Source organism: Gymnogyps californianus, chromosome 5, assembly GCF_018139145.2.
Source record: "Gymnogyps californianus isolate 813 chromosome 5, ASM1813914v2, whole genome shotgun sequence".
Classification (NCBI taxonomy): Eukaryota; Metazoa; Chordata; class Aves; order Accipitriformes; family Cathartidae; genus Gymnogyps; species Gymnogyps californianus.
In genome coordinates this window covers 41,150,971-41,177,368 of record NC_059475.1, presented here as the reverse complement: position 1 = coordinate 41,177,368, position 26,398 = coordinate 41,150,971, and the positions used below count along the sequence as shown (strand labels likewise).

Genomic DNA, 26,398 nt, shown 5'->3' with positions numbered 1-26,398 from the left:
TGAAGACACGATTATTTTTTGTCCTATGGGCAACAGAGTATCCAGGGAAAGATTAAATATCTGTAAGTGATATTAAAATATCCCAAGTTACAGAATAATTGTTTTACCCAGTTATTCATAAAAATGTAAGCCTTCAGCAGTTCCAAGAATTATCTGTGAAATAAAAAGCTCCTTAAGAAAAAGTTACACCAAATACCATTTTTCCATTCTGTTAGAACATCAAATATTGAAGATAAAGTGTTTTACTTCCACTCTGTAGCAGCTATTTAGCATCTATTGTAAAAGGAAGAAACTGTGACCCTTGGCAGCTTAAAAAAAAAATCAAAGATTATGTGAAACATCTCCTTTTCATCATTGCAGTCCTTCTGAGGTATCAAATAATAAAGTAATAGTATCACCCCAAATGAGTTCAGAAACATGCATTAAAAAAATCTATGCTTTAAGAAAGTGTGAAAATTAAATATTAAAAACCAATTCTTGACACTGGAAGCTCTTTGAAAGATGTTAAGCCACACTGGAAGTCATAGCAGGAAGCCACATTATTTCTTGACACGTGGTCTATTATCTTATTTGACTTCATGAATATTCATTAGAATTTACAATCTTCTATTATTTAGCTCACTGCATTAAACATCTGTTTTTTTCCCCACAAGACCTGAGGGGAAACAAGATCACCTATTTATGTTGGTTAAAGTCATGAAACGATTATATATACCCTATTGTATTAGCTGAAACAAACCATCAAAAACTAAAGGCTGATGGTAAATGAAAGTCCTACAGTTGCCATTTGTTCTAAGGGGAATGAGTTCCCAAAATATAATTTTAAGAAAAGCCCATAGATCAACATTAATGTATCTGTATATGATGCTGTGCTATGGCAAAGCAAGATACCCATTTGTGTTGCAATACAGTGTTCTTACATCGAAGGAAATAAAACACCAAAACCTGTCAACCCTGCTTGGCTCATTGAGCTCTGGCAGTCTTGTTCAGCTATGCTGCGAAAGAGGTTGCTGTGTTCTGGGAACAACAGCTTCAACAACTGATAAATGACAGACCAAGCATATAATTAGTGCCTCCTCAAACTTACCCAGTTTTATCATGATGCATGGCAAATAGCACTTGGGATGACTTCAGAGGTTTGCTATTCAGAGAATTTCCTAATGACCTATCATTTGTGTGCATGCTTTCCTGACTAGCTAAGGATCAGTATGCCTGAGGGGAAAAAAAAATGATAGGAGCTGTGGCTCAAGGAGAAAGCGTTTGGCCTGAAGCTGTGGTAAGTTTTATTTTGAAAGTCATCCATATAAATGCAAAAAAATGACATGCAGCCTGATTATGCCTGCACACTCAATGGTAACTGCAGGCAAGGAGTCCTCCAGGTTCACAGAGAATAATAAATGACCTTTCATACTGTTTGTGAAAGGAGCAGAAAGAGCCGCATCTCAATCCACATACATTTTTAATAATAATATGAGGCTTTATGCCAATACTCTGATAATTTTACCTATGGCATCTATTGAAAACATGGAAACTCAAGTTCCAGCTCTTAGAAGATACCGATGCATTTTTGTCTATAGCAACATCCTCACATTACCATCAAAATTTCTCACTGAAAATGAAAAAAAAGGGATTAACAAAAACACACCTCTGTAGTACTAATTGCTATTTCAAAAGTGTTTATAAGGTGAAGAGAGCCGTGATGCAGCAATACCTTGGGAAGAGAACAGATTTTAATTCCTTTACATATCAGGGGTGGAGGACAGTATCCAGCATAACAGGGACCAATAACACAGGGGCTGTGGAGCACAGCACAAACACTTGGTGGAGTCACCTTGGGTCTGCACCAAACCAACCCTGAACATAGGACACGAAGAATGTAGGACCTGTGCTCCACAGTGCCTGCAACAGGGCCCAGTCTAAGTACCTCCTCCTCCATTAGGAGGAACCCAGTTTGCTATACCCATCTAGATCAGTCAGGCATGGGTTAGCTCAGTGGCTTGAAGCAAAGCAGAACCACCGTCTACCACACTACCAGACCAGTGCCAGGCTCTGCGCAGATGTGTGCTCAGCAGCTCCATATCAAGCACAAGAAGCTGAAGCTGAGTTTCACTGATCAAAGCCGGCCGGAGTGGGTATACCAAGCTTGCTCAGGGATGGCAAACAGCCTGTACAGCTGCAGACTCTCATTCAGCACTCTTACTCCTCCCTGTTTGCTCCAGGCTCTGTGACCATAAGGTTAGCCTTTTATAGCTAGGTGGGTGCTTTTTTCCTTCACCACTCCTTCAGTTACTGTCCTACATCCAAGTTGTTTCCATGTACTCCTGCTGTGTAGAAACCCAGATCCCAAACTCAGGAGACTAGGGAAGCAAGTACAAAGACATTTGAATATGCCTGCAGGGATCAGCCTGGATCTGGCAGTACCATTCCTAAATGAGAGCAGAAAACTGCTGACCTTTGAGGGACTCCTCCCAGAGTCAGTTTGGTGGCTCAGTACAACCTCCCTCTGAATTCCAGAACTGGGAGTGTTGTGTTGAAACTCAAGGTTGGCTCTGCACAAGAAAGGTTCAGGACTGTAGCTTATTAGATTAGCTCAGTTCTGTGAAAAAAATTGTATCGCTTCTAACCAGTATGAGGTGTTACAATTAGACCCTGTAGTACATACTGTAGGTAGGCTACTCCCACTGCTCTGTTGATTTCATTGGAGCTGGATACAGAAGTCCTTTTAACATTAATGTCTGTCAATCACACAGAACAAAGGTTTGGTACGGGAGACACCCAAGCAGGGAAAAAATACAGTAGTTAAATGTCACAGGCAAATGAACACGCCTGACATATGTAGAGAAAGAAACTGTGATTAATAGTGTTCTTATTTCCTTTAGGCAATCATGGTAAGCAAGCAGATTGCATGTCTTTATCTGGCTACCTTTTTTCCCCCCCCAATAGAGCCAAATTTCTGCTTCTCACTTAGAAAAGCTGTAATTGTACCTGACGCAGCCTTCACGCTGAATCTGTTATTTTGTTCAGAAATTTAATTAACTTCTGATTACTCTAATTTAACACATTTCAGTATCTGTTTTGTAATTGTATGAAGGACTAAACAAAACACTAATCTATTTTTAACAGTGTATTTAATTTTTGCTGCATACTTTAAACGTGCATAAAATCAGCTGCTCAAATGACAGGATTGCTCTTCCACAACAACAATACCAGCCTTCACTGGAAACTATTCTGACATTTGTGGGGACAGCAAGTTGGCTCTGCTGGAAGAGCTAACGAGGTACACCAACCGTGAAGCTACAAAATTGGGGCTGAAGTCATGACCTTCCTCAGAGCTAGGGTTCAAACCAGAAAGATAAAAATCACAGTGCCATCTCTTCCTCTCAGTCATCTTCCCCCAGAAGTCTGCAATGTTTCTTTGGAAGGCTAAACAGATCTGGAGGTCTGTTTGGAAGGCAAGGTTGATGATAGTTTTCACCCCATGTCTTCTCTGGAAGAGCTATTTCTGGTAGCTTTACATAGGCATTGTGCAATACTTGTGGTCTTTGAGTGACAGGACTGCTATTCCATCTTATTTCTGCTGCTTGACTTGTACTAGGGAAATTCTTCATGCCCTCTCTCTGCTTTCCTTATTTAAATACCTGTGGAGGAAGGAGGATGATCGTTGGGAGGCTGACATACTCCTGACCTTAATGCCTGGACAGCACTTTGAATAAGAGAGAAGTCAGTACTAAATACAGTCATCATAATGTGTCTGCTACTTAGACAATAAGACCACTACCTAATCCTCTCTACACCCACATCGCTGTTCAGCGATATCTTCTCTATTCCAGCTAATCAGCATTTCAGCTAGCAATTCTGAGGCTGTAGAAAGAAGAAAGCTTAATTCGGTCTTGAACTAGACTGAGAAACAGACTACAAAAAAAAAAAAGGATCACCAAATATAAAGAATCAGATAGCTCATCACAGATAGCACAAGTAGGCTAAGTACCTCAAAAACAGAAGCAAAATAAGTAAACTGGGAGCTAAAGAGAAGAAAAAGGGATCATCATCTAACAGAAAGCAAAGGACTTGACTCAGTTCAGGATATAAGATTGTAAACATCACTTCAAAAGCAAAACTATCATTCTGAGCTGTTTTGTGGCAGTTTTAACATCTTAGACTAAAGATATGCAATATCTTTTTCTCTTTCTTTGAGGGACTGATCTGTTGTTTCAGCATGGCCAAATTAAAAAATGTACTTTATTTAAACATTAATCCCAGTTTACAAAGTATTTTGTGGGATTTTCTTTATCTTGTGATGGAAATTTGCAATTCATTGCAGCAAATTCCACTTTCCAGGCCGTCTCTGGTGAAAGAGTCTTCTAACAGCAACCTCTAACAGCTAGCACAGCAGAGCCCATCAGAGCCCATCAGTTCTGTCTCACCCTTCACAGCAGAAGTGGCATCCACCTGTGATTCTTTACTAAATGTTTCTAAGTGATTTAACTAAGTACTCTTTCTTTCCTTATATGTGCCCTGCTACTTGTCGTCTTTTTTTTTTTTTTTTTTTTTAATCTCTGTATGTGGGGGAAGAGAGAGTTCCACACTGGACAATGGAGAAAATAAAACGTTTAAATCCAATTCTTCCCTTGACACTCTACAGCCTTTCAGCTACGTCTGTCCCACAAGAGGTAGTTCTACCAAGATATAACCCTTACCAGCAACCTATTTCGCATCTTTGCTATCCAAGTGCCACTGCAGCTTTGTATAGTTTCTCTTCAAAACAGAAGACACTACCTAGGGGCACTCTGTTGATGTGATAGCTGCTTGAAAGACCTTTGATCATGGTTTCAGACACCATAGACAAAGGAATAACATCCAAGATGCATCTTGTCCCTTCAAAGTTCCAGTCAAGTACTGCCCCTGCTAAATGGTATGCAACACCAAACTTAATACTAACAAAAACAAAAAATCATCCCTAGGGAAGAATTCAAGACCACTTGAGATCATTTTGGTACTGAAAGACCTCTAACATTTCATCCTCTGAAAAAACAAGAGAAAGCCAAGTACCCGCAGAGGCAGAGCTCCCAGCACCCACCCACCCCTTCACAAAAGGATTCATTCCATTAAATGTACATTAAATATGCATGACCATTCACACAGAGGGTAAGGAAAAACACATGTCCACTGAAATTTGTGAGAAATGGTTCATACTGCCATCTGCCCCTCTGAAAGAAGTGAAAATAACCAGAAACGTCTTCTGGATACCATTCTCAAAATACCTACTCTCTGCTCCAGTGACAACAAGCAGAGAGGATACAAGAAAAATTCTGGGACAGCTATCAAATCCAAAACACGCAGAAAAATGTCTTTATGTAATAACTGATAAAATTATCAATATATTTTATGCATGGATATATTCTTTGGATGTCAGGAGGTTCTCTTCTATATAAAAACCACAATCAAATCCAAACTCTCAGCTAAAACTTAACCAAAAAATTTACTATCATTCTTTGGCATGCAAAAAGAGGCCCTTAACCTAACTATGGGCCAATAAGATTCAAGAAATTCAAGATGCATTACAACAAAATGAATTTGGCTTCCCAAGGAAAATATGACATAATTCCACCAAGAATCCATAAACAACGATGTCACACTAATTTTTCTATACACTGTTTCACAGGCATTTGTGTTGAAACTTGCACATGAATAAATGTTCTCCATCAAATCCTGGTGTAAATAATGGTACTGCAACAAAGAACAATCAATATCCTTGTATATTAATATTCTTTTATAATCTGCTTACATAATTTGCTCAGACTGTAGTATAATCCATTTTCCTTAACAATCAATTTATATCACAAATATATATGGAAAAAAAACTCATTTTAAATGGATTTCTACCTCATTAAACTCTTCTTAATGAGTCTGGGGATACAGCTTTAGAGTAAATGAACAGAAGGTGTTTTAAATAAAATTAGCTGAGCTTAAATAAAAACAGCTCATACTTAACAACACCCTACAGCTAGCAAAAATGAGCTAGTTTATGCACTAACCACCTAGTGCAATTTCCTCTTCTTTCATAAAGGTTTGCTTTGGGAAGAGCAACCTCACTGAACACTCATGCAAGAGAATGCTATTTTAAAATAACAGTCAGACACTAAATATGTCCCTATGTGTAACACCGGCTATTCATGAGTGCATATTGCCCCTTGCTGTGCAATAGTACTCTTCAGTAATCTTACTCTATGATTGAGACCAGCTAATAAAGTTTGGCCTCTTACCCACACCGCTATTTATTACATCTTTTTTTTTCTAAACATGGTTGTAAAAAGAAAATCTTCAGTCTTAAAATCAATTCAGAGAGAGACACTGAATTCCACATCACTCTATCCTGCCTTTGCTGAAGCCAATGTTATTCAAAATTTATATCTGTCAGAATTCACAGACAGGAGGAAGGCACAACTCTTCTAATTTTGGAGCTGTTCAATGAATATCAGGGTAGGTAGCCAAAAACCTGAAAGATAATAAAAGCAGCAGTTGCAATACTTTAACTTTTCCCATTCGCTATGGGATATCATTTCAGAACTATGCACTTTTTTCCAGATCATGATTTTGATCCCTAGCTATCCAGATCCCTTTTAACTGCATGATTTTTTTTTGTTCCCTCTGCTCCAAAGCAGTATCATTGAAGAGAAATGCTCCAACTTGATAGGTTCATCTCAGTCACCTGAAACACAACCATTACTTGTTTTTAAAGAAGCAAGTGACAAACACTATTCAGATCAATAATTTTCTTTTTCATGCAGAAACTAGTGTCCTGTTCTTACCCCAAGCATGTGACATTTCCCCACCAGAAGTCAAGCAGATTTTTCGTTTCTCATCAAAAAAGAAACAAAAACTTGCTTCCTGCTAGCTGTAGGGCATCGGTAAGTTGACGTGTAGAAACACTTTTATTATTCTGTTCCAAAGCTCGTATCCTTGCTGCCTGCCTCCTCCTTAGAGGTCACCGACAGATCACAAGCCCTGCTGTACCTTCTGCAAAAGGTATACAGTATTTGCTGATTTTCCCTTACATTTTTAGCAGGGCCTTCTTTATCGCTTGCGTGTCACATAAGCTGCTTTTAAGTATTTGCAGAGCAAAGTCGTTGCCGTCCTGCAGACCCCATCGTTAGACTCTCCCTTGGCGCCGGTTACCGGCCTGGGTCGCCGTGCCCGTCATTCCCCCGCAGGACGGCGGCGCCCGCCCCCCCACCCCTTCCAGCCGCCTGCCATCGCGGCCTGTGACCCGCAGGCTCCTGGGGACGGGATGCCTAACCCCATCGGGCACCGATGCGAGCAGCCTGCGGTGCCGGAAAGGCGTTACCCCGCGTCCCGGCGGCAGCGACTGGCCCGAGCAGCGCGCACGCCCGCTCCCGCCCTCAGGCCGTGCGGGGCCCGCTATGGCGGCGGCGCGGCCGGCGGCGGCTCGGGCCCTGCTGCAGCAGTGCGTGTCCGCCCGGCTGCAGGTGAAGCCGCCCGAGCGCGGCTCCGAGGCCGAGTGGGTGGAGGTAACGTCTGCCGCGGGCCGCCTCCCCCTCGGTATCGCCCCTTCTTCCCTCGGCGGGGCGGGAGGCGGCGGCTCGCGGCCGCTCCGGGGCGAGCGGCGGGAGAACGCTTCGTCTCCTGCGCGCAGGCGCTCGGCGGGGAGCGAGGGAGGGTGCCCTCGCTGAGGTCGTGGTCCGTCCGCCTTCACAGGGGGTGCTCCCGGTGATAACAACGGGAGCGAAGCTGCTCTCCTCTCCCTACGCACGGTCAGATCAGTAATCCCTGCAGTAATGCCCGTCGAGCTTCAGGAGATCCCAGTTTGGCTTGCGATCCGTGCTCGCCTTCAAAACCTGCGGTCTGTCTCTGCTTAGGTTTGCTCTTCAGGGAGCTGGCTGCGTTGGAAGCAACCCCCGGGTGGTGGGCTGGCCCCTGCTAGCAGCCAAGCGCCCGTCCAGCCGCTTCTCTACCCCAGCCAGCAAGGGGAAAGAGGAACAAAAGGAGTAAGAAAATAAGTGGGTCAGAGTAAAGTCAAAGAAATCGCCAGTTATCATCACAGGCAAAACAGACTTGGGGAATTTAAGTTAATTTATTGCCAGTTAATATAAATATTTAATTAGTAATTTGGGTATTGAAAAAAAAATCCCACCAACAAATATTTAGACATCTGAGGTAAACACCCCTCCTCCTTTTCCAGGTTAAGCTTCACTTCAGACACCTGTCCTACCCCATGCCTAGTTTCCACTCCAGAGCCCTCCCCTTACCCCCTTGTTATCACCAAAGGTTACACTCAGTCCCTTCGGCAAGGCAACAAGCAACACAGGAGGTTGGGGTCAGCACGCAGAGGTTTCTCTCTGCTGTTCCTTCTTTCTCTGTGCTCCAGCATGGGTCCCTCACAGGCTGCAGTCCCTTCAGGAGCATGGCTGCTCCACCACAAAACACCACCTTCCCCTCTAACCTTGTTATTGCCTCTTTGGCACTATCTGACCTTTCTTAAATACACTTTCACAGAGGTGCTACAAACTTGGCTGATGGGCTCAGCTGTGTACTTTGTTAATTGTATGATAGTGTACACTTGGAGAAGAAAGGCCAGGTAGAGCAATGGGACTATGGCAGCAGTAGTTCTGATATTTTTTTTTCCAGACCACTAACCAAAAGGAAATTTAGGATGTAGACCACCACACAGTTTGAGGGAAACGCTGTAATTTCCCCCTTTTCCTCCCATAGTCTTCTGTCGGAAGAGGTAGGTAGGTCTGCAGACTCTTTGGGCTCTGTGCTATGCATACAGCCCAGGGCTATTGACCAAAGCATGAAGGCTGCCCTTTGGGATGCACTGTCCTGCTGTAGTTGTCACTGTTTATGGGTCACCTACACTAGAATAACTCATCTATGCAGGTGTCAACTGTTTAGCCCTTGGGGTTTTTTTGGTTTTGTCTTTTGTTCTTCTTAAAGACTACTACAACAGAAGGGGCTAAATATAGTCACTCGGATAACTTTTTAAAAGTAAAAATTCTAGCGTGTTTAAAGGGCTTATGAGTTAATTTAACAAATCTGAAGAGAGTTTTAAAAAAAAAAGTCTGTCCCTAGGTGTTTCCACTGATTGACTTTCACATTGTTCTTAAAACTTTTCTCTCCGTGTTCGGAAGAGTCAGGTGGATCCATAAGACCTAGTTTCTGCAGCATGGTCTGGGAAACCAGAACGTTTTACTCAGAGGAAATATGTGTCATCTCACAGATACGGTATTTGGCTGAAGTGCATCTGTGTGTATTGCATTATTAGCCTCTCAGTGTAAGGTTAATTATAGTGACAGTTGCTCATCACAGCATAAATTAACTATAGGAGAAATATCCTATTTCTAGCTTGCTAATCTCAGAAGTAATTGTAGATCTAGTAAATAAAAGCAGAAATGTCATTTTGCTGGCTGTCTTTTAAACTATCCAAAAAGAGGCATATGTTATGGTTTAGAGATATCATGAGTAACTCTATTACAAGGAGGTTACACTGTTTATATCTCTTATTTGAAGTTTTAAATGGCTTAACCAAAGTCACTGGGAAAGTAATAGATAGCACTAAAGGAATCTGCAAGAGATTTGGGTAGTCTCAGCAGCAGATATTTTTCAGACATGAACCTTACTAATATTTGTCATGGGTACTTAGGAATCTTTCGTGGGTACCTGGGGCTTTTTAAGAGAAATCTGTTTTAACAAGAACTAGTCACAGTGCAGCAAAAAACGTAGTTTCTTGTATGTAGTTCTTTCGTATGACTACTTTAGAGGTCATTGGAAGGAGTCTTTGCTGCTGACGTTTTCTGGTAGGGTGATGTTACTCCCTATATATGCATGTCAATGCAAAAATAAAAAATACAGACCTCATAAACTATTATTTACATAAACCACTGTGTTGCTGATGATCTGTAACAACTTAAAAGTAGGTCTTCACCTTGAGAAATTTCTAGTGTATTATAAATAGCACATTATGTAGGTGGCTTTGAATAGCTTCTGAGCTTTAAGAGACCCCTGTAGGTACTTTAGGAACTTCAGAGCAGATGTTCTTTATCTGGAAGAAGGTTAGGAGTGTACTTTATATCTATACATGAATCACTGCATTCGTTGTGTTTTCATGATTGAGTTTTTCTGGCCTGTTGAGGATTACTGGGGATAGGATGTCTTGTTTATGGAGAAATGTTGGTTAGATTAGATAGCATCCATAAAAGGTTTATGTATACAGCAAAATACTTAGGAGGAAAAAAAGGAATTCTCCTTTTAAAGGCAGGGGAGAAATAAGGTGAGATTTGGTGTATTTCACAACAATGGGAGAAAAGAAACGTAAAATGAGTATTCAGCTAAAAAGTATAAATGCCTACACTTTATGCAATGAACACTGTCTTTCCCTTGTCTTCTTTCCCTTGATTTGTTTTCCGGTTAAGATAGCAAAAAGCAGTGCAAAGTACCAGGCACAGACTTGTTCTGTGACCTGTGGTAGATGATGTAATCTCTCTTTGCTGCAGCTGAATGTAAGAAATATGAAGAAATCTTCTCATGGGGTAGCAAATCTGAACTTAAAACAGAAATGGTAAAGAATAATTTATATAAGTTAGTTTCACAAACTGGCTTCCTAAGGATTACAAAGTGTCTCCGTTTTCATTATCAGTTGTATTACATTTTCCTGAAAAAAAAAAAAAGAAAAAGGTAGACTGGGGATAACATTTTGCAGAATATATTTGGGTTTTGCTAATGAAATCGCACAAAATTCAGATGAATGTATTTAGTAAGGAGCGTGAGGAAGGAGTTAGTTATTTGTTTTTCCTGCAAAAGAGCTAAAAAGCAGGGTTTGGAGGCAGCCGTTGCTAAGGCTGGCTGTATGGCCTTAGGGGCCGGGTACTTCAGCCCTTCATGATGCAGGTTGCCTAGTCTGATGATTGCTTAGGACGCTTGAATAATAAACGCCAGTGTTGCAAAGTAACTTGCTTTGCTGTTTTATTTATGTAGGCATTTTACTGGTAACAGTAAATCCACATAGAGCACAGTTTCCTTGCCCAACCGCCTGCCTGTCACTATGTAAGTTCCTTGCAGTGGCTGTTCGCACATCAACATGTTGAATTTATGACCTTCTTATTTGTGTTATTTTGCTTGATTTTTCCTGCGTTAAATATAGCTCTGAAGAGCAGTCAGCTAGACTTTGATAGGTTACAGAGGACCTTCAGCAATGGCAATGGTTTTGCTTTCGTTCAAAAGGTTTACACGTTCCCGTTCCTTACACTGGCAGCAACCACGAGTCTTAAGACACCTGAAACACTGATATAAGATCAGAGGACTGACATGCATTATTATTAGATTAGCTCTTGAAATTGCATTCAATTTTACGTCTTCAATTAAGAAAACTAAAGAACAAAAAAGTAAGACATAACAAGAGGTTGAAACATGGCTGCAGATGTGTTGAAAATAGTGTTCAGCCACAGTTTTCAGTCATAGTTGAAACCATAAGTTTCAACTTACAAATAGTTGAATAGTTTTCAACTATAGCATGGTTGAAAAAAGTTCTAGAAGATCATAAACATGCAATATAAATAGAAGCATCCTCTAGCAGCTTTAACTTGTCTCTGAATTAATCTTTTTTTTTCATTTAACCTCCTGTCCCTCTAATTTCCCTCAATATGTATGTCTCATCTTGTGATAAAAAGTATATTAAAAATAGGTATCAAATCATGAGAGAGGCTGGAAAAATAATGAATGTTTTTACTTAATCTTTATCTGTCTGGCGTTAGGACTTCCTGCTTGCAGAATATGGTTACTTCCGTATGTGAGACTGTGCAAAAAACACTGTCACAAGTCTCAGAAGTAGAATGATTTTCTGTGATGTATGCTATATCATGGAGTCGCTTATTTCTAATGCGGTGGTCAGATATATACAATGTAAATGCGTTTGGCCTATTTTGTCACAAACATTTTTATTAGTAGGTATGTGTGCATCGTTTTTCTCTACTAATATCCTGATGCTGGTTTGTTTCTGGAACGACTATTTAGCTAAACATGTAAGGATATCTAACTTTTGGCAGCCTGCATTTCTCTCCCTTATTCAAACAGATGGTTTGAAATGTCATTTGAGGTTCAGGCCATCAAATTTCTTACAGTGTTTATGAAATATGGCAGTCATTTGGGAAACTGTATAATATTCTGCAGCGGCGAAAAGGAGTTTTGAAAGGAGCCATTTAAAGCTTTTGAAAGTTCTCATCATGTGACGTTTTGGCTGCAAAGAGCATTCTCTTTTTCCAGAACTTAGTCACTAGAAAAATAGTTGAGAAGGCATAGCTCTTCTCAGTCGTTGCCTTGAGCATTTTGTTTAATCTCTCCAATAACAAAGGGATAAAATCTCATGTGTATGGCTAAGTTTTCTTCACCAAAAACCTTTATCTTTTAAAGAAAAGGGGAAAGGAAAAATAAAGAAAAGAGAAGAAAAATTTTAAAAAGGTATTTTTAAGAAACTATTCACATTTCTTATCCTTTTGCTTTGATAATGTCGATATTAATGACTCCTTCCTTCCCCAATCTAGTTAGCATCTCTTAGGTAGTATTTCATAAGCTGACATTTATTTTTCTTCTAACAAAAATATAAAGGTACTTATTCTTGGCAAAGCAGTGGTGAGGTTTTTTTAGATACTATATGCCTGTGAATATTGTACACCTTTCTTTTTTTTCCTGAAGAAGTTAAACCATTCAGGTATACTTGTGCATGAGACATAATTGTTGCTGGCTGCAGAGCCTATCAGTTTGTCTTAATAAAGCACAGGTTGTTGCACACACATCCCTTGTGAACTAACCAAGAGAGTAGAAAAGCTACACAAGAATTTCCTCGTGCTTTCTCCTCAGTACAGACCTAATTCTTCCCTCAAACAGATAGTTCTTACAAGTAGTCTCTGAATGCTAAAGAAGTGGCATATCCTTTACTCTATACAAATCAGGGGAAAGGTCCCATTTCACCAAAAAGATTTCACCCAAACTGATAAATAATATTTTGAACAACTTTATAATATTCTGAACAGCTTCATAGTTGTTGGTCATCATATTTAAATTGGTCATCATATTTAAATCTTTAATTAACAGACTCTGTGTTTTTTCAGAATTATCCTGTACTAGATTACTTTTAACATCAAAATATAATTCAGTTCACTGACAAGTCCTGTGGTGTTTGTCATGTTTCATAATTGGAAATAAAATCATAACTCACGCTGAAAATTATTTTATCTGTATGTTTGATAGGAAAAAAGCTTAAATTATTTCCTATGCTGGATTTAAGTACACAAATTCATCTTGTCACCTTGTCTATGTTAATACTGTACATTGCACATTCCAACTAAATTTGGCTTCACATGGAGCTAATAAATTGGTTTAATTGTATGTAGAAGCATTGTGCAGACAATCAGTATATATCTCATAAGCTTCTACAGTGTGGTGTGTAAATTTGATGTCTGAAGCTATACTAAATAACTAAAACTACTCTTGGAAGCTTTTGTTGTGTAGTTTTGTCATTTTTGATACCAGTTTTAATGATGAGTGTGCATGGTGGACAACGAGAAACATTGACATAGTTTTCTGTGATCTTTCGTAGATCCAGAGAGGGCTTGTTATCTACATATGCTTCTTCAAAGGTGCTGATGAAGATCTTGTGCCAAAAATTGGTATGATATAATCCTTATAAATTCTTGTATTGTTTGAAAAAGAAGAAAAGCAGTAGAGGCAGAGAAGGCAGCAACCATTTGGACAAGAAGTAGTCAAAAAGCCATCAGATAGCATCATTCCAAATCAATCACCTGGCTGAAAGAACAGCTTGGTTGGTCTTGTTTTTTTTGACAGTTGTCCATACCTCTCACTCTATCCGTCTGCTCATGATCAGCCTCTTAGAAAATCAATTCCCGTAATGATAACATTCTAGCAAACAGAGAAAGCGCTGCACCTGCTGCTTGACATATTACATGTATTAGGCAACAGGTTCAGTCCGGGACAGAACTGAATTTAGAGAAAACTGTTTTCAAATAATTCATTACTTGATTTGAGAAGTATTTTAACACTGATCTCACTGTATGTGCAGGATATTTAAAATTATAGCCGGTAGAGGGAGTTGGGTGGATAACTAAACAGTGTCCTTCCCATCTCATTTCAGTGATACTATATACACTGTTAGCATTTCAAGAGCAGTTTTCTGGTTCAGAAGTGATAACAGCAATATCTGCAGTTCTTTCCCTCTTCTCCACATGCACTTTAACATTTACATCAAAGTGGAGAAGATGCTGTGCATAAGTCTGTCTGTGATGCTAAACTAAGTTGAAATCTTTGGGTGTATTTAAAGCTATGATATGAAAATTGATTTTGTGCTTGTGAGAGTTTCATGAGAGTGTTACTTGAGAATAATGACCTTTTCAGCTGTGTGGCAGCTGAAACAGGCCAGAAGAACAAAGTTCTGTTTCCTATTAGGAGATTCATCTACGACCTAGTGTCTGTCCCATCTAAGTGTCTGTCTTACAGAATATTTTTTCCTAAATTTATTTTGAAACTGTTTAAATGAGTGTTTTGGTTCCTGAATCACAACTCAGCTCTTTTTGCTTCGAACAACATTAGACTTCTATGGGTTTGGAGGCATGACTAGTATCCTCACAGCTTTTACAGAGTTAGAGGAAGTTTTGGGGGAATGATTTGATTTGTTATAGAAACACTGGAAAATACCATGTTAGTAAATGCATCGATTTTATTTGCAAGTTTATATATTCTGGCTTATGGGCCAAATTGCATCTCTGACCTTCATGCCCATTTCCTCTCTCAAAAGATAAGCTGGCACCGGCACGTCTCGAAGTGGAGCGCTGAAGGGCACTCACTCCACTTGAGACCAAACTGCTGAGCTGTGGCTTCAGCCCAGATCAGTGCTGGGTCCTGCTGCGAACTAGTGCAACCAGAATGAAAAGACATTCAGGGCAGAAACTTCTCGAAAGTGCACTGAAGATGGTGTTATCTCCTACAATGTGTAGTGTTGTGCAAATGTTGCCTATTTGAGTATCAGGCAATTAATTTAGGGTCACTAATTGGATCCTGGGTTCCTTTGGGGTGTCCAACTAGAATCAACTTCAGGATTTCAGACAGCCAACCACTTCCCCCCAAAAATAACTCTTTAGACATAGTATATTAATATAAATATCCTTCACATTCTTCACAATACTCAGACATCTTAGTTGGTTAATAGTATTTATTGACTGTCCATGTTTCATTTCATTAATGAGCAGTTTCTTTTACTTGAATAGTTTGTCACGCATCGCAATATTTGTTGAATCTTGTTTATGATGTTATATTAGGTCCTGTTTAATTTACTTTAGTTACACTAACTCTTATTTTATTTTTATTTGCAGTCAATATGCTGTTGAATGTTAAATTAAGTGAAAATGAAAGCGGCGAGTACGTTTCTGTTCTTGATTTACCAGGTGATGTGTTAATCATACCACAAGCTACCCTAGGCGGTAAACCAAAGGGAAGAAAGATGCAGTACCATGCAAACATTGAAAAAGAAAAAGGGCTGGAACTTTATTCTCAGTTTGTGACTTTGTGTGAAAAAGAACTGGCTGCCAATGCCAAATGCGTGGAAGCAGGTGTGCTCATCAAGCACGGCACATACGGAAACAGGCAGGTGTTAAAACTGGATACAAATGGACCTTACACTCATTTGATTGAATTTTGAAAAAAGAAATGATATCTTGGATACAGTACTGGCTTGCAACTGTTGTCTTCCCCCCCCCCCTTCATTTCTAAGCATTAATGTACTTAAATGGTTTGGGAAATACAGTGTAAGAAAGACTTTCACTTATCTGTACTGGTGCTGCCAATCCCATTAAATAGAAGGATGCCTGAGACTGCTTTACCATAATGAGTATGTGTTTTATGTCCATATTCATCTGAAGTGTGCTCAAAATAATTGTTAATATTGATCCAATGAAGATGTATAATTTGGAAGGCTTTATTAACAAAAATGGGGTAATGCATATGTTTCTTACTACAAAATAATGACAAAAGTATTACATGTATTAGCTATTGTAAAGTACACTTGAGGAAGTGAAGTTTATAGACTAAAAAAAAAGAATGCTGTAGATGTACTTATTTGTTCCCAGATTTCCTGAGTCAGACAATTTTTGTCTTTCTAAAGTTTTCTATCTATAAAATAGCAATGCTTTCTAGCTAACAAATATATTGAAAGCACAAATTCACTGAATTTTTAGCCTCTTAGAGAGTAGGTACTAAATAAGAAAGTCCATCCCCCTTATCCAGAGTGTGCAGGGGTGGGACACTTAAGGTAGTACTAGGACTGAACATGAGCTTATACAGGGAAGAAAAAGTGAGGCGCATCTAGAAACTGAAGTCAAGGCAGTACCACTGAATTGCTTTCTTGAAGTTTGCACCCCGAAATCTCCTCTGATGTGTTTTGATAGGCTGCTTGCTATAGCTTGATCTGTGTCCTTGTTACTTTGGTCTTGTTGTCTACTCAATTCTTTCATAACAGAGCCTCAGGAAAAGGACTGGCATATTCAAATGGAAACAAAAATAAAAATGGTACAATGTATGCTGCCATGTCATTGTTCCCTCTGCCCCTATTGCTTCCTTCCAGCTTTTTGTCTATTGAATCCGCCAGGCAGACTAGCTTATATTTCTTTTATATACAGTGTTGGCACATTTGGGGCCCCATTCCCAGCTGACCCCCTATGCAGTACTGTCATAAAAATTATTAACAGATGGTGTTAAGAAGATATAGTGGGAAATTCTGTCTTGTAAGGCAGTAAGAACAGAACAGCTACATTAAAATGTGGCAAATTCAAAACTGATTCAAGTGCATTCATCCTGTGAGTCAAGTTTCTCTTTTACTGCAGCATCATGGGTTTTGAAGTCAGTACTTTAGAAGGGTTCAAAGTGAAATTAGACAATTATATGGTTTGCAGTAATTATCTAGAATTCCCATTTAAATAATGAATTCTTCTGGAAAAGATGTAAAACCTCATGGTTAGCGAGCATGCCAGCTTGTGCAATCTTAAATTGTAGGTCAGTAGTTACAAATATTCTGTCCTTATCTTTATTTTTTAAAAAACATAACCGAACATGTAATCTGCAGGCTCAAACTATGCCATGAGAATCACACTTTTTGAACAGATACAAACCTCATAGTTTGATAAGAGTAATGAGATTTTTCAGATTAACATAATGTATGGTTAATAATTATTAAATACCTAAGGATGTTGAATTCCTGGCAACTGGCACTCTCACAGTTGAAAACAGCTATTCACACAAATGGCCTGAAAATATTAGCCAGGTCCCAAATGACGTATTTATTCATTAATAATTAACAATTATGATGATAGGCACAATATGAGTCATGTTCTAAGTTCTTACTAGCGACATTTAAATAAGATTGCCCTGATGTGTATAACTACTACAAATTCATTATGATCTGTGTGCTTGAAAAAACTTTTTTTATTCCTTTTTCTGTTGGAGGCCAAATCATAAAATGTGCTGAGTAATACCACTTTTCACTGACCTTACAGGAATTATGGGTATTTGCTATATCTCAAGAATTGATCCTTTGAGGTATAATACAAGTCTGCAGTTTTTAATTCTATTTTTTTTCCTGGCTCCAGAAAGATCTTTGGCAGCCTGGCAATTCATTCTCTATATTTCAAGAACTCTGCAAGTTCTAAGAGGGATGAGCTTGAAAATGTTTAGTGAAAAACAGACTTCATCTTTCATCAAATGAGACTCCATCTCATACTGATCTCTCATATAAAATACATACAAACTTATGTATATTTCAGTGGTTCTTGGGACAAGACAGAACTCTGGAGTTTCTGTAAAAGGTGGCATCTTTGTGTATTATCTGCTCATTTCTGATTTATTTGTGTATCCACCTGGGAATACTGATTTCTGCCATCTTCTGCTCCAAAGATTGGCAGCTTGTTGAATGCCGTGCCCTTTGTACTGCTTTATTTATATCTACTATTGATTCACAATCCATTTACTGAAAGAAGCCATTTCTGAATAACATGATGGACCATACTGATGAAAAAATTGATTAAAATTATTTTTTCAAAGCCAAAGGCTGATTCCTTTCTGCCATGAATATATGCTTTGAACAGATGACCTGACAGTGCTTTAAATAGTTTCTATTCTATGCTAGACAAAAGCTCAAATAATTGTCCTGTTCTATACTTGGAGAATATTTATTGGAAGGTGCTTAATATTCCCCATCTCCTTGAAATAAACTATAAAATCAGGAGTCATCATTATGCTATTCTAGTGTGGCCTCCAATTCAACTGTCACACAGTAATTGTTATATCGGGTTTTTGCGACCTTGTTTGCAGCGTACACACCCAGTGTGTCTAAGCTGAGCGTGCGTGGACTATGAACTGTGCTCATAAAACTAATGAGTTCAGGTGCAATAGCTTGTTTTCTAGTGAGCAGTATTCCTGCTTCCTTCCCATGCCCTTTGTGGAAATACTTACCTCTGCTGCTACATACAGTATGCAACATGCAAATATTAATCCAGAATTGGAAGGTAATAAACAGCATGTAGCCCAGTAATACTAGTAACAATGCTGCAACTGTATTGCTATTGCTAGTAACAGTCCACAGGCTTTGTCCTGAGTTTACAAGACCTCAGGACGAAGGCTTATCACATGTGCTTTGTCTGAACTTGCCCTGATCTTCTTGGAGCTTCGGTTTTACTTGATTTAGCTGTGACAAGAATTTTTCTAATGACAGGAGACTATGGCTAATTTATTTTACTTTTGCTTTGTGTGGTGTAACCACAGGTTTTATATAGATATTAATAATAAGTAGTTATTCTGTGTAGAATGATATATTTATGATTAACATAATGTTACAGTGTACAGAAATAAAGGCCTGTTGGAACAGCAGCAACCTCGAGAAGTGAAGACACCAGCTGCAGTGCAGAGTAGAGGCATGGGATGATAAGAGATGGGGCACAGGCTGGCACTGGAGATCCCAAGGCTATAAACAACTTGCCAATGGTCAGTTAAAGATATGCAGACCTGGAGCTGGACAAACTAGTCTTAGGGGTAAAAAAGAGAAGAAAAAACAAGTATCTAAGATAAATAAATTACAAAATACATAGTTGCAGACTAGTGAAAAAAAAGCAAGGTGTAAAACTTTATCAGAAAACATGTAAACATAGCCCCAGGTGAGAGCTATTTCCAGAAGAAACCATAAACACCAACATTGTACTCCTACAGGCACAGGACTCTGGATGCTGATGATCCACTGTGCATGCTCCACCAGATGGAAGCCACAGGGAGGTGAAAGGGTAAGCATGACACCAGGAGAAGGGGCAGGTATGAGACAGTGCATGCGTAATGGTTTTAACTGTAGTAGTATTATTGAGACTTTCTATACAATTTCTTTATTTCCTTCCTTTTTCTGCAATAATTAGATCTGGACTAATAATAATTCTTTGATTAGACTGCTAAGGTTGCAATTACAGTAATAATAAATTTTGTGTGACTTTACACATAGGGTGGGTTTCTTTTTGCCCATAACAAGATTTTGCACATAACAGCTCCTGCAGACAGTTGCTTCCCCATGTTGAAGTGGCACCCACTTGATGGGCTGCTGGATATTAGCCAGCCTTTGTGGTGTTTTTCACCGGGTCCTTTAATGCAGCTGTGATGTCTGATCTTGTTTACCACAAAAGCTGCATGAAAGTTTCTTTCTTCATTGTGACTCAATGCAACCACTGCTCTTTAGCCCTTCCTTGAGAACAAAGTCAGTTCCATTGGTCTGAGGCACCTACGTGGATTTAAAAGTATGATCTAGTGAACCTCAATCTCACCTCTGGTATAAAAACAGCTTCTTTGGAGAAGGAGGTATGAATCTTTTAAGCTTCCATTATTTTCTGCTTTTAGTCTCTAATAGTCTCTACTTTGCTATATGGTCTCCTTCAAACACGTTATGTTTCTCTTCCAAAGCTGGAGTGGCAGGCAGTATGCCACAGAGGGCTTGAGGGGTCTCCAGAAATCCACAGGCATTACCTGAGGTCTGCCACCAAACCCCTATGTGACTGGCTTAATTTCTTAACTTCTTTGCATCTCAATTGTCATCTAATAAATGGGTATTTAGGTTTTTTCAGTGTGTCGCTACTTTAGACTGTACATCGAGCAAAACAATGACTATGACTATGTTTAATGTATTGCACAGCACAGTGAGGCTGGACTCTCTGTGAGATCCACCAGCTGCTTTATATTAGAAATCAAGGGTCACAATTGCTGGACGAAAACAGAAATCACAGCTGCCTTCTTAATCTCTTTCTTGGGAAAACAGCACCCAAAATTTGAGACCGTCTCTTAAGAATACAGTGAATTTGGTATCTCCTATTCCTTCTTATTTTCTTGAAGTTCCTTGAAAGCAACTCAAAATTTGGGAATCCCTACAAGATTCTGCTACCAGAAGTGCTGTGCAACTACAGCTGAAAAGTAAATGGTATATGTGGACAAGAGAAAGAAACACCAGTTAGAATAGCCTGAATAGTATGAATGTATTGCACATTTTCTATTTAAACCAATGCTGTCTGCTAGTTCAATTACTGCCAGTGTGTGGCTTTGGGCAAAGCAATTTTCTGCTCCACTTTTTCCATCTGTGAGACAAAGAAAGAGTGAAAATGGGGGAAAAAGAGGTTTAAAACCACTGGTTTTTTGCTGAAAGGCAAAAAATCACCTCTGATCCTCCTTTTGCATCAGAAGGCAGTATGCTCTCACCTCTCTTCACCTTTGTTGGAGCTACAGGAGTTTGCCTTTCACTGCCTCCTACTTTAGCCTCTGCCTCACAAATGTGACTTGAGCTAATGTCCACAGAGCACTTCGAGTACCTCAATGAATGGCATGGTATCACTACAAATAACACCCCATACTATTTCTAAAATAGGAATGACCCAGATAGGATCGAAAAGCAAATAAATGGTATTCCTGTCACACTGTTTTAGTTCATATATATTTATGTGTCTTACTCTAAATTTAAAACTGCTTTCTGTTCACTTTAATTGTATTTGCCTGTGTAAGTGCCACAATATATGCCCTGTTACGTCAGTATGTATTAAAAATGTGCAAGTAAGGAGCTTAAGGCTATTTAGATGTGCTCCGTTAGAAAAGAGATTGCAACGAAGGTTTTGGATTAACAGTGAAAGCAAAAGGTTCTTGGGAGGCCTTAATGTTCAATTGGCAATCCATCTCTAGATCTCATTAATGTGCAGCTAATTCTTGTCAGAACACTTTATCCAAGATTCTTCAGGTTTTTAATTTTAAAATTTAAAAATATATATTATTAATTTTTACCGCTGAAGATTGATCATTTATTCACACATTGAACTGTTTGAGATGTATGTGTTGTGGTTTTGATAGGACTCGTTTCCTTTTCTTATTTCCCGCTTCCATTTTGGTAGCTGTATCTAACATTATCTAGGCCTGCATTATACTTTTATTTACATTTTAGGATTAAAAATAACAGCAGGACTGTGTAATTGCTTGGCAGGAATTCAGGCCTTGTATTTTGTGATAGTACAAAAAGCAACTGTGTTGGGAATAAAAAGAAGTCTAGCATTATTTAAGCATGAAATAAAACCATATATTATTTTCGATATTCAATGTGTGAAAAAGAAAGATTCGTAACTAAGGCTTTGCAAAAGCTAGGACAGACCAAACTGTATTGGATTCTACTTACCTCCAGAAGGCAGCTACTCCAGGGACCTGAATGTTTCGCTTTTGGGATCAGAAACACTTAGCTAGTTACTGTCTCAACCGGGGGAACACTGATGGACAGGCGTGGATGCTAAGGGCTGCAGCAGTTCTAGAAATGAGCATGTTATAATGTTTATAGCCAGATTAATAACCTTACTCAGATTAAAGCCAAATGTAAATTGCCTGTTGCTGATGGTGTAACTGTTTGCAGAATCAGACCTTAATGGTCTCACTCTCTACTTAAATGGGTATATTGACTGTATAACATAATTGCAAAAAGAAAGTAAAACTAAATGTTTAATCTTATAATTAATCTAAAGACATTCCTTCTTACTGATTTTAAAATATAACGGAATTTGGTTTTGTTTGCTATGTAATTATTTGGTGATGTTTCATTTGCTTTAAATCGGGCCCCTAGTCCTGTGATTCTTACTCATGCGTAGACAGTCCCGCTGAATTCAAAGGAATACATTCTTTTCTCTTCTTCTAGAGTCACTGAAGATTATAATGCTGTAAGAAAGAAAATATTTAGCTCAGGGGCATATGTGACTGTATAGATATTCTACTATGACTGGAATTTGTATGGCAGAACTGATTCATGCTCTAAATCAGTCAACCCACTTTACCAAAATAGACTAACTAATGAGAAGACTAATCAGTAGGTTTGTGCATTGCAATTATTTGCCAGTTGCTTATTTTATTAAGTAATTTGCTATTGAAGCTCAGTCAGAACTAATGGGGAAAGGGGCAATTGAATTAATACATGGTGAATACATTTAATTGTCCTATTTTTGTCTGTTTTAGAACAGAATACTATAAACTTTCATGACAATATTTTTTATTTCAGATTGAAAAGGGGAAAGATAAAAATGGCATGCATAACTGCTGAAGTAGATGCTAATTTGAATCAGTGCATGGTTAACACTCTGTTGACCAATTTAGGGAAAAAATCATATTAAAGAATCAAGGTTAGCTATAGATCCAATAAACACAGATTCTTACCCTCATGTAAGCACTGCTGGCACAAAGCAACCCTAAAGCCGATGTACCCGGAGATGGAAGGAACGTCCTGCAGCAGTATCCCTCGTTATTCCAACTGATTCATATCAGTTTAGCATTAACACAGCATTACTTTGAGCTGATATCATGTATACTAGGGGCTGGGCAAGATCATTCTTGGGAAAAACTGAGCAAGACTACTTCTTAATGAGTGATGTTTTGTCTTGCCTTGTGCTCATGTAACATTCAGCATTATGAGATACTAATCTTGAGTGGGTCTCTGCCTGCTACCACAGAAAAGTGAATAATAGGCGTAATAACAATAGTAACAGCAGTAATCTTCTCAAAATTATTCTAGATTTGGTTTTGTTTATTTATTTCTGAGCTAAACATGATCAATCCTTCACAAATATTACCAGGTCTTTCTGTTACCTCAGGACTGTCAGATAGAGCAGCCTTTGTTTTTCTGGAGTTCATTATGGAAAACATCATAGCACCAACAGCCTTTGAATATAAATTGTTCAGTTGACCTTTCTCACAAGTTGAATGGCAGATAGCTTTCTGTTGAGCAGTGGCAACTCATCTTCTGATCAAAATGAGGTTAACTGAGCAAATAACTCTTTCCTGGGGGTATACGTTATTTTCAATACCAGGGGTTAACACCTTTACACCAGTAGGAGTTCATAGAGTTGATTTCTGTGAAATATACTATGGAAATAGTTTCCTGTTTCAGGTATGAGGCATTTATGTATTCTTCATTACCACATCCATTGGCAGAATTTTTTTGTAAAAGGTCATTGCATCAATGCTCATGTTTCTTTATCACAGGCAATTTAGTAAAAATGAAACCAGTGTCCATATACGGTAATGCAGCCTGGTGCTCTTGGCATCTATAGCAAAATGTAATCAGGCAGTTCTGCATGCACTCTTTGAAATATTCCTCATCCACATGGTATCATCTACATGACTGAATACAGATGTTCACAGAGGATCACACTGTATGCAAGCTTTACATGTTGAACCTATTTGAAGATTAATTTACAAGCTTATGTAAGGGTTAGACAGGATTTTGGCTCCTACGCTTATGTGTCCCAGGCATTATTCCCTCCCCATGATGGTTTGCACAACTTTAAAGAAGGTAGCCCCAGAGAACCCAGTTTGTGGAGAGGAATCTTAGTTTTCCACTCTGAGGTTTAACCAATGTCGCACTGTGGGAATAAGAAGACAAAAGATCATCTTTAAGATTTGTTGTCTGGTCAAAACCAGTCTTTAATTCCAGAAGGCATTATTTCTTCATCAACTTTGTAGCAGCAGCTAAGGTAGCAGAATTAGAACATTTAAATCCCACCAAACTAACTTGTTGCCAGCAGAAACTGGGCCTGATGTCTGTCTTCCAGTTTGCTCTGCTAGGTAGTTGGTAGGATGCAAAAACAATCCAGACATGGCTGGGCATCAGCTACAAAACTACAATAAGATTATTTTTTGTTTATTTTTAAACTAAAAAATGGTTGAGAGACATGTGTTTTCCCTTTATTAAGACAGAACTTACACTCTGATGACAGCATTCAGAAAAGAAAATCCCCCCAACAGAAATTTTCTCATGACCAGTGAATTGGCTTATGAAAATTTCCAAGGGCGGAAGTCATTCCCGACAACGTAGCAACCTCTTTCAGTTGAAGCACCAATGCAGTAGGAAAAACCCAGGTGAAGATCCCAGAGGAGCCCATGTCTGACATCGTCAGTAAGACACAGAATGACTCGGTGACTTGGGATCCCACCTCGATGTGGGTTCAAAGCTTACCCTGCTGAAACCCAAGTGTAACAACTTTCGCAAATGTTGAGTCTGACAAACGGTTAAGAATATAAATGGGAGGTCGCTGTTACTGCACTGGTGTAGTGCCAGGGGCCCTCTCCAGAAAGGACAGACGGGTGCCTGCGGGAGGGAGAGTGAAAATCAGAAGTCATGACAGACTCTGATCAGAACCAGGTACAAATCTCAACAGTGCCAACCGAGCTACCTTAAAAAAAATAGCTATCTTAAAAAAAAAAAAATCACCAAGAGGGTTTTTTTGTTGTTGTTTTCGGTGGGAGAGCGCTAGCTCCGGGCTGTGCCCCCCTCACGCTGCTGTAGCGAGCCGGAGCAGCGCGGAGCTCGTTGCCCACCACGGCGCCCAGGTGGCTGCAGAGCCACGGAGCGACCCCCGGGGCGGTGACTCCGTCCCCTCCGGAGCACCCCGACACCTCGCCGCGGCCTTGCGGCTCCCGCCCGGGGCTCCGCGCTCCCCCGGGTCGCTCCCGCCCTCCGGAGCGCCGAGGTCCGCGCCGGCCACCGCGGGCGCTCGATGGCTCCGGGCCCGATTGCACAGCCCTGAGCAACGGCGGCGCCCTCCTCCCGCCCCGCCCTCCCCCGTCGGCGGGCGGCAGCGGCGGCGGCCCGGCCGCAGGCCCCCGCCCCCCCCCGCGCCGGAGGAGGGCGGGCGGGCGGACGGACAGACGGAGCCGAGCCCCGCAGCGCCGCTGCAGCCGCCCCCCCCCCCCCGCAGAGTGGCGCGGGAGCCTTGCGGCGGGCCGTGCCGTGCCGGCCAGGTACTGCGGGCGAGAGGGGAAGGGAGGGACGGAGGGCGCCGGTCCTGCCCCCCAGCCGCCCCTCACCCGAAGGGGTGAGGAAAGGGGCGCGGGGAGGCCCGGAGAGGGGCACGGAGCCGCCGGGGGCGGGGGCAGGGTGGGGATGATCCTGAAGCAGCGGAGTGTCAGCCCCCCCGCCGGGCAGGAGGGGATGCCCGGGCTCGGCGCGGGGTGAGGGGTTGTGCGAAGGCGGGCAGAGGGGCCGAGGGGAGCCGGGGAGCTCGCGGGGGGGCTGGGGCTGCCCGAGGCCTGCGCCTGAAAAGTGCTCGATCACCCCCGGAGCCGTCTGGGTGGGTGGGTGGGTGAGGCAGACAAGCCGGCTCTAAAGCCGGCGGCCGGGCGGCTCCCGGGCTCCCTCAGCCCAGCCCGTCCCGTCCCGTCCCCCGGCGTTGCGGGGCAGGTCTCACCCCCGTGAGGGGAGCGGAGAAGGGTCTTCTCGTCGGGGGGGCGAGGCAAGCCGGCCACACGCGTGGTGCCGTCCGAGTGTCGCCCCACCACGCCGCCTGGATGTCACGGGGAGGGGCGGGAGAGCGACCGTGCCCCCCGGGTTGGGGGTGAGCCGGAATGGGCTGCGGGGTAGGCGAGGGTGGGTGTTTGGCTGGTACAGGTCGATACGGATCCTAAGACTGCAGGGAGGGATTTGGCATTCACTTGCAGCGAGGTCGCACGGTTTTAGGGTCTGGTTTTATATTTTCTTATAAATCTTGGTAATTAAGAATATTTTGGGGGAAGGGTAGCAGTATTGGACATTCTGGTATGCAGAAATGTTATTGCAGGCTTTTGCAGTTTGAATTCCTGGCTGTCCAGATAGGGCAACGAGCAAGTCTACACCGTATAAAAACTTTGCACAGGGATGTAAAACCTGTAAAGTTGCATTAGTGTTGACATTTTGGAGTGAGGGACAGAGTAATAGACGTAAGTTTAGTTAAAATAAGAGTAAAGTTTATTGAGATATGAGTGGAAGGGTGATAAGAGAGGAGGAAGGCAGATAAAGTTGAGGTGAGTT

General features: G+C 40.7%; 2 protein-coding genes across 2 annotated transcripts in view; both read left to right on the top strand.

The window, feature by feature from the left end:
* The first annotated feature begins 7,421 nt into the window (after positions 1-7,421).
* DTD2 (D-aminoacyl-tRNA deacylase 2) lies at positions 7,422-15,752 on the top strand. The gene is made up of 3 exons (XM_050898180.1): positions 7,422-7,529; positions 13,610-13,679; positions 15,396-15,752. The coding sequence occupies exons 1-3, from the start codon at positions 7,422-7,424 to the stop codon at positions 15,719-15,721; spliced, it is 504 nt and encodes a 167-aa protein (XP_050754137.1). The 3' UTR covers positions 15,722-15,752.
* Positions 15,753-25,294: 9,542 nt separating this feature from the next.
* HEATR5A (HEAT repeat containing 5A) overlaps positions 25,295-26,398 on the top strand; it is a 68,605-nt gene continuing 67,501 nt past the window's right edge. Inside the window, exon 1 of the mRNA XM_050897156.1 lies at positions 25,295-25,353. The gene's annotated coding sequence lies outside the window, so the exon portion shown is untranslated. The remainder of the gene's footprint in view (positions 25,354-26,398) is intronic.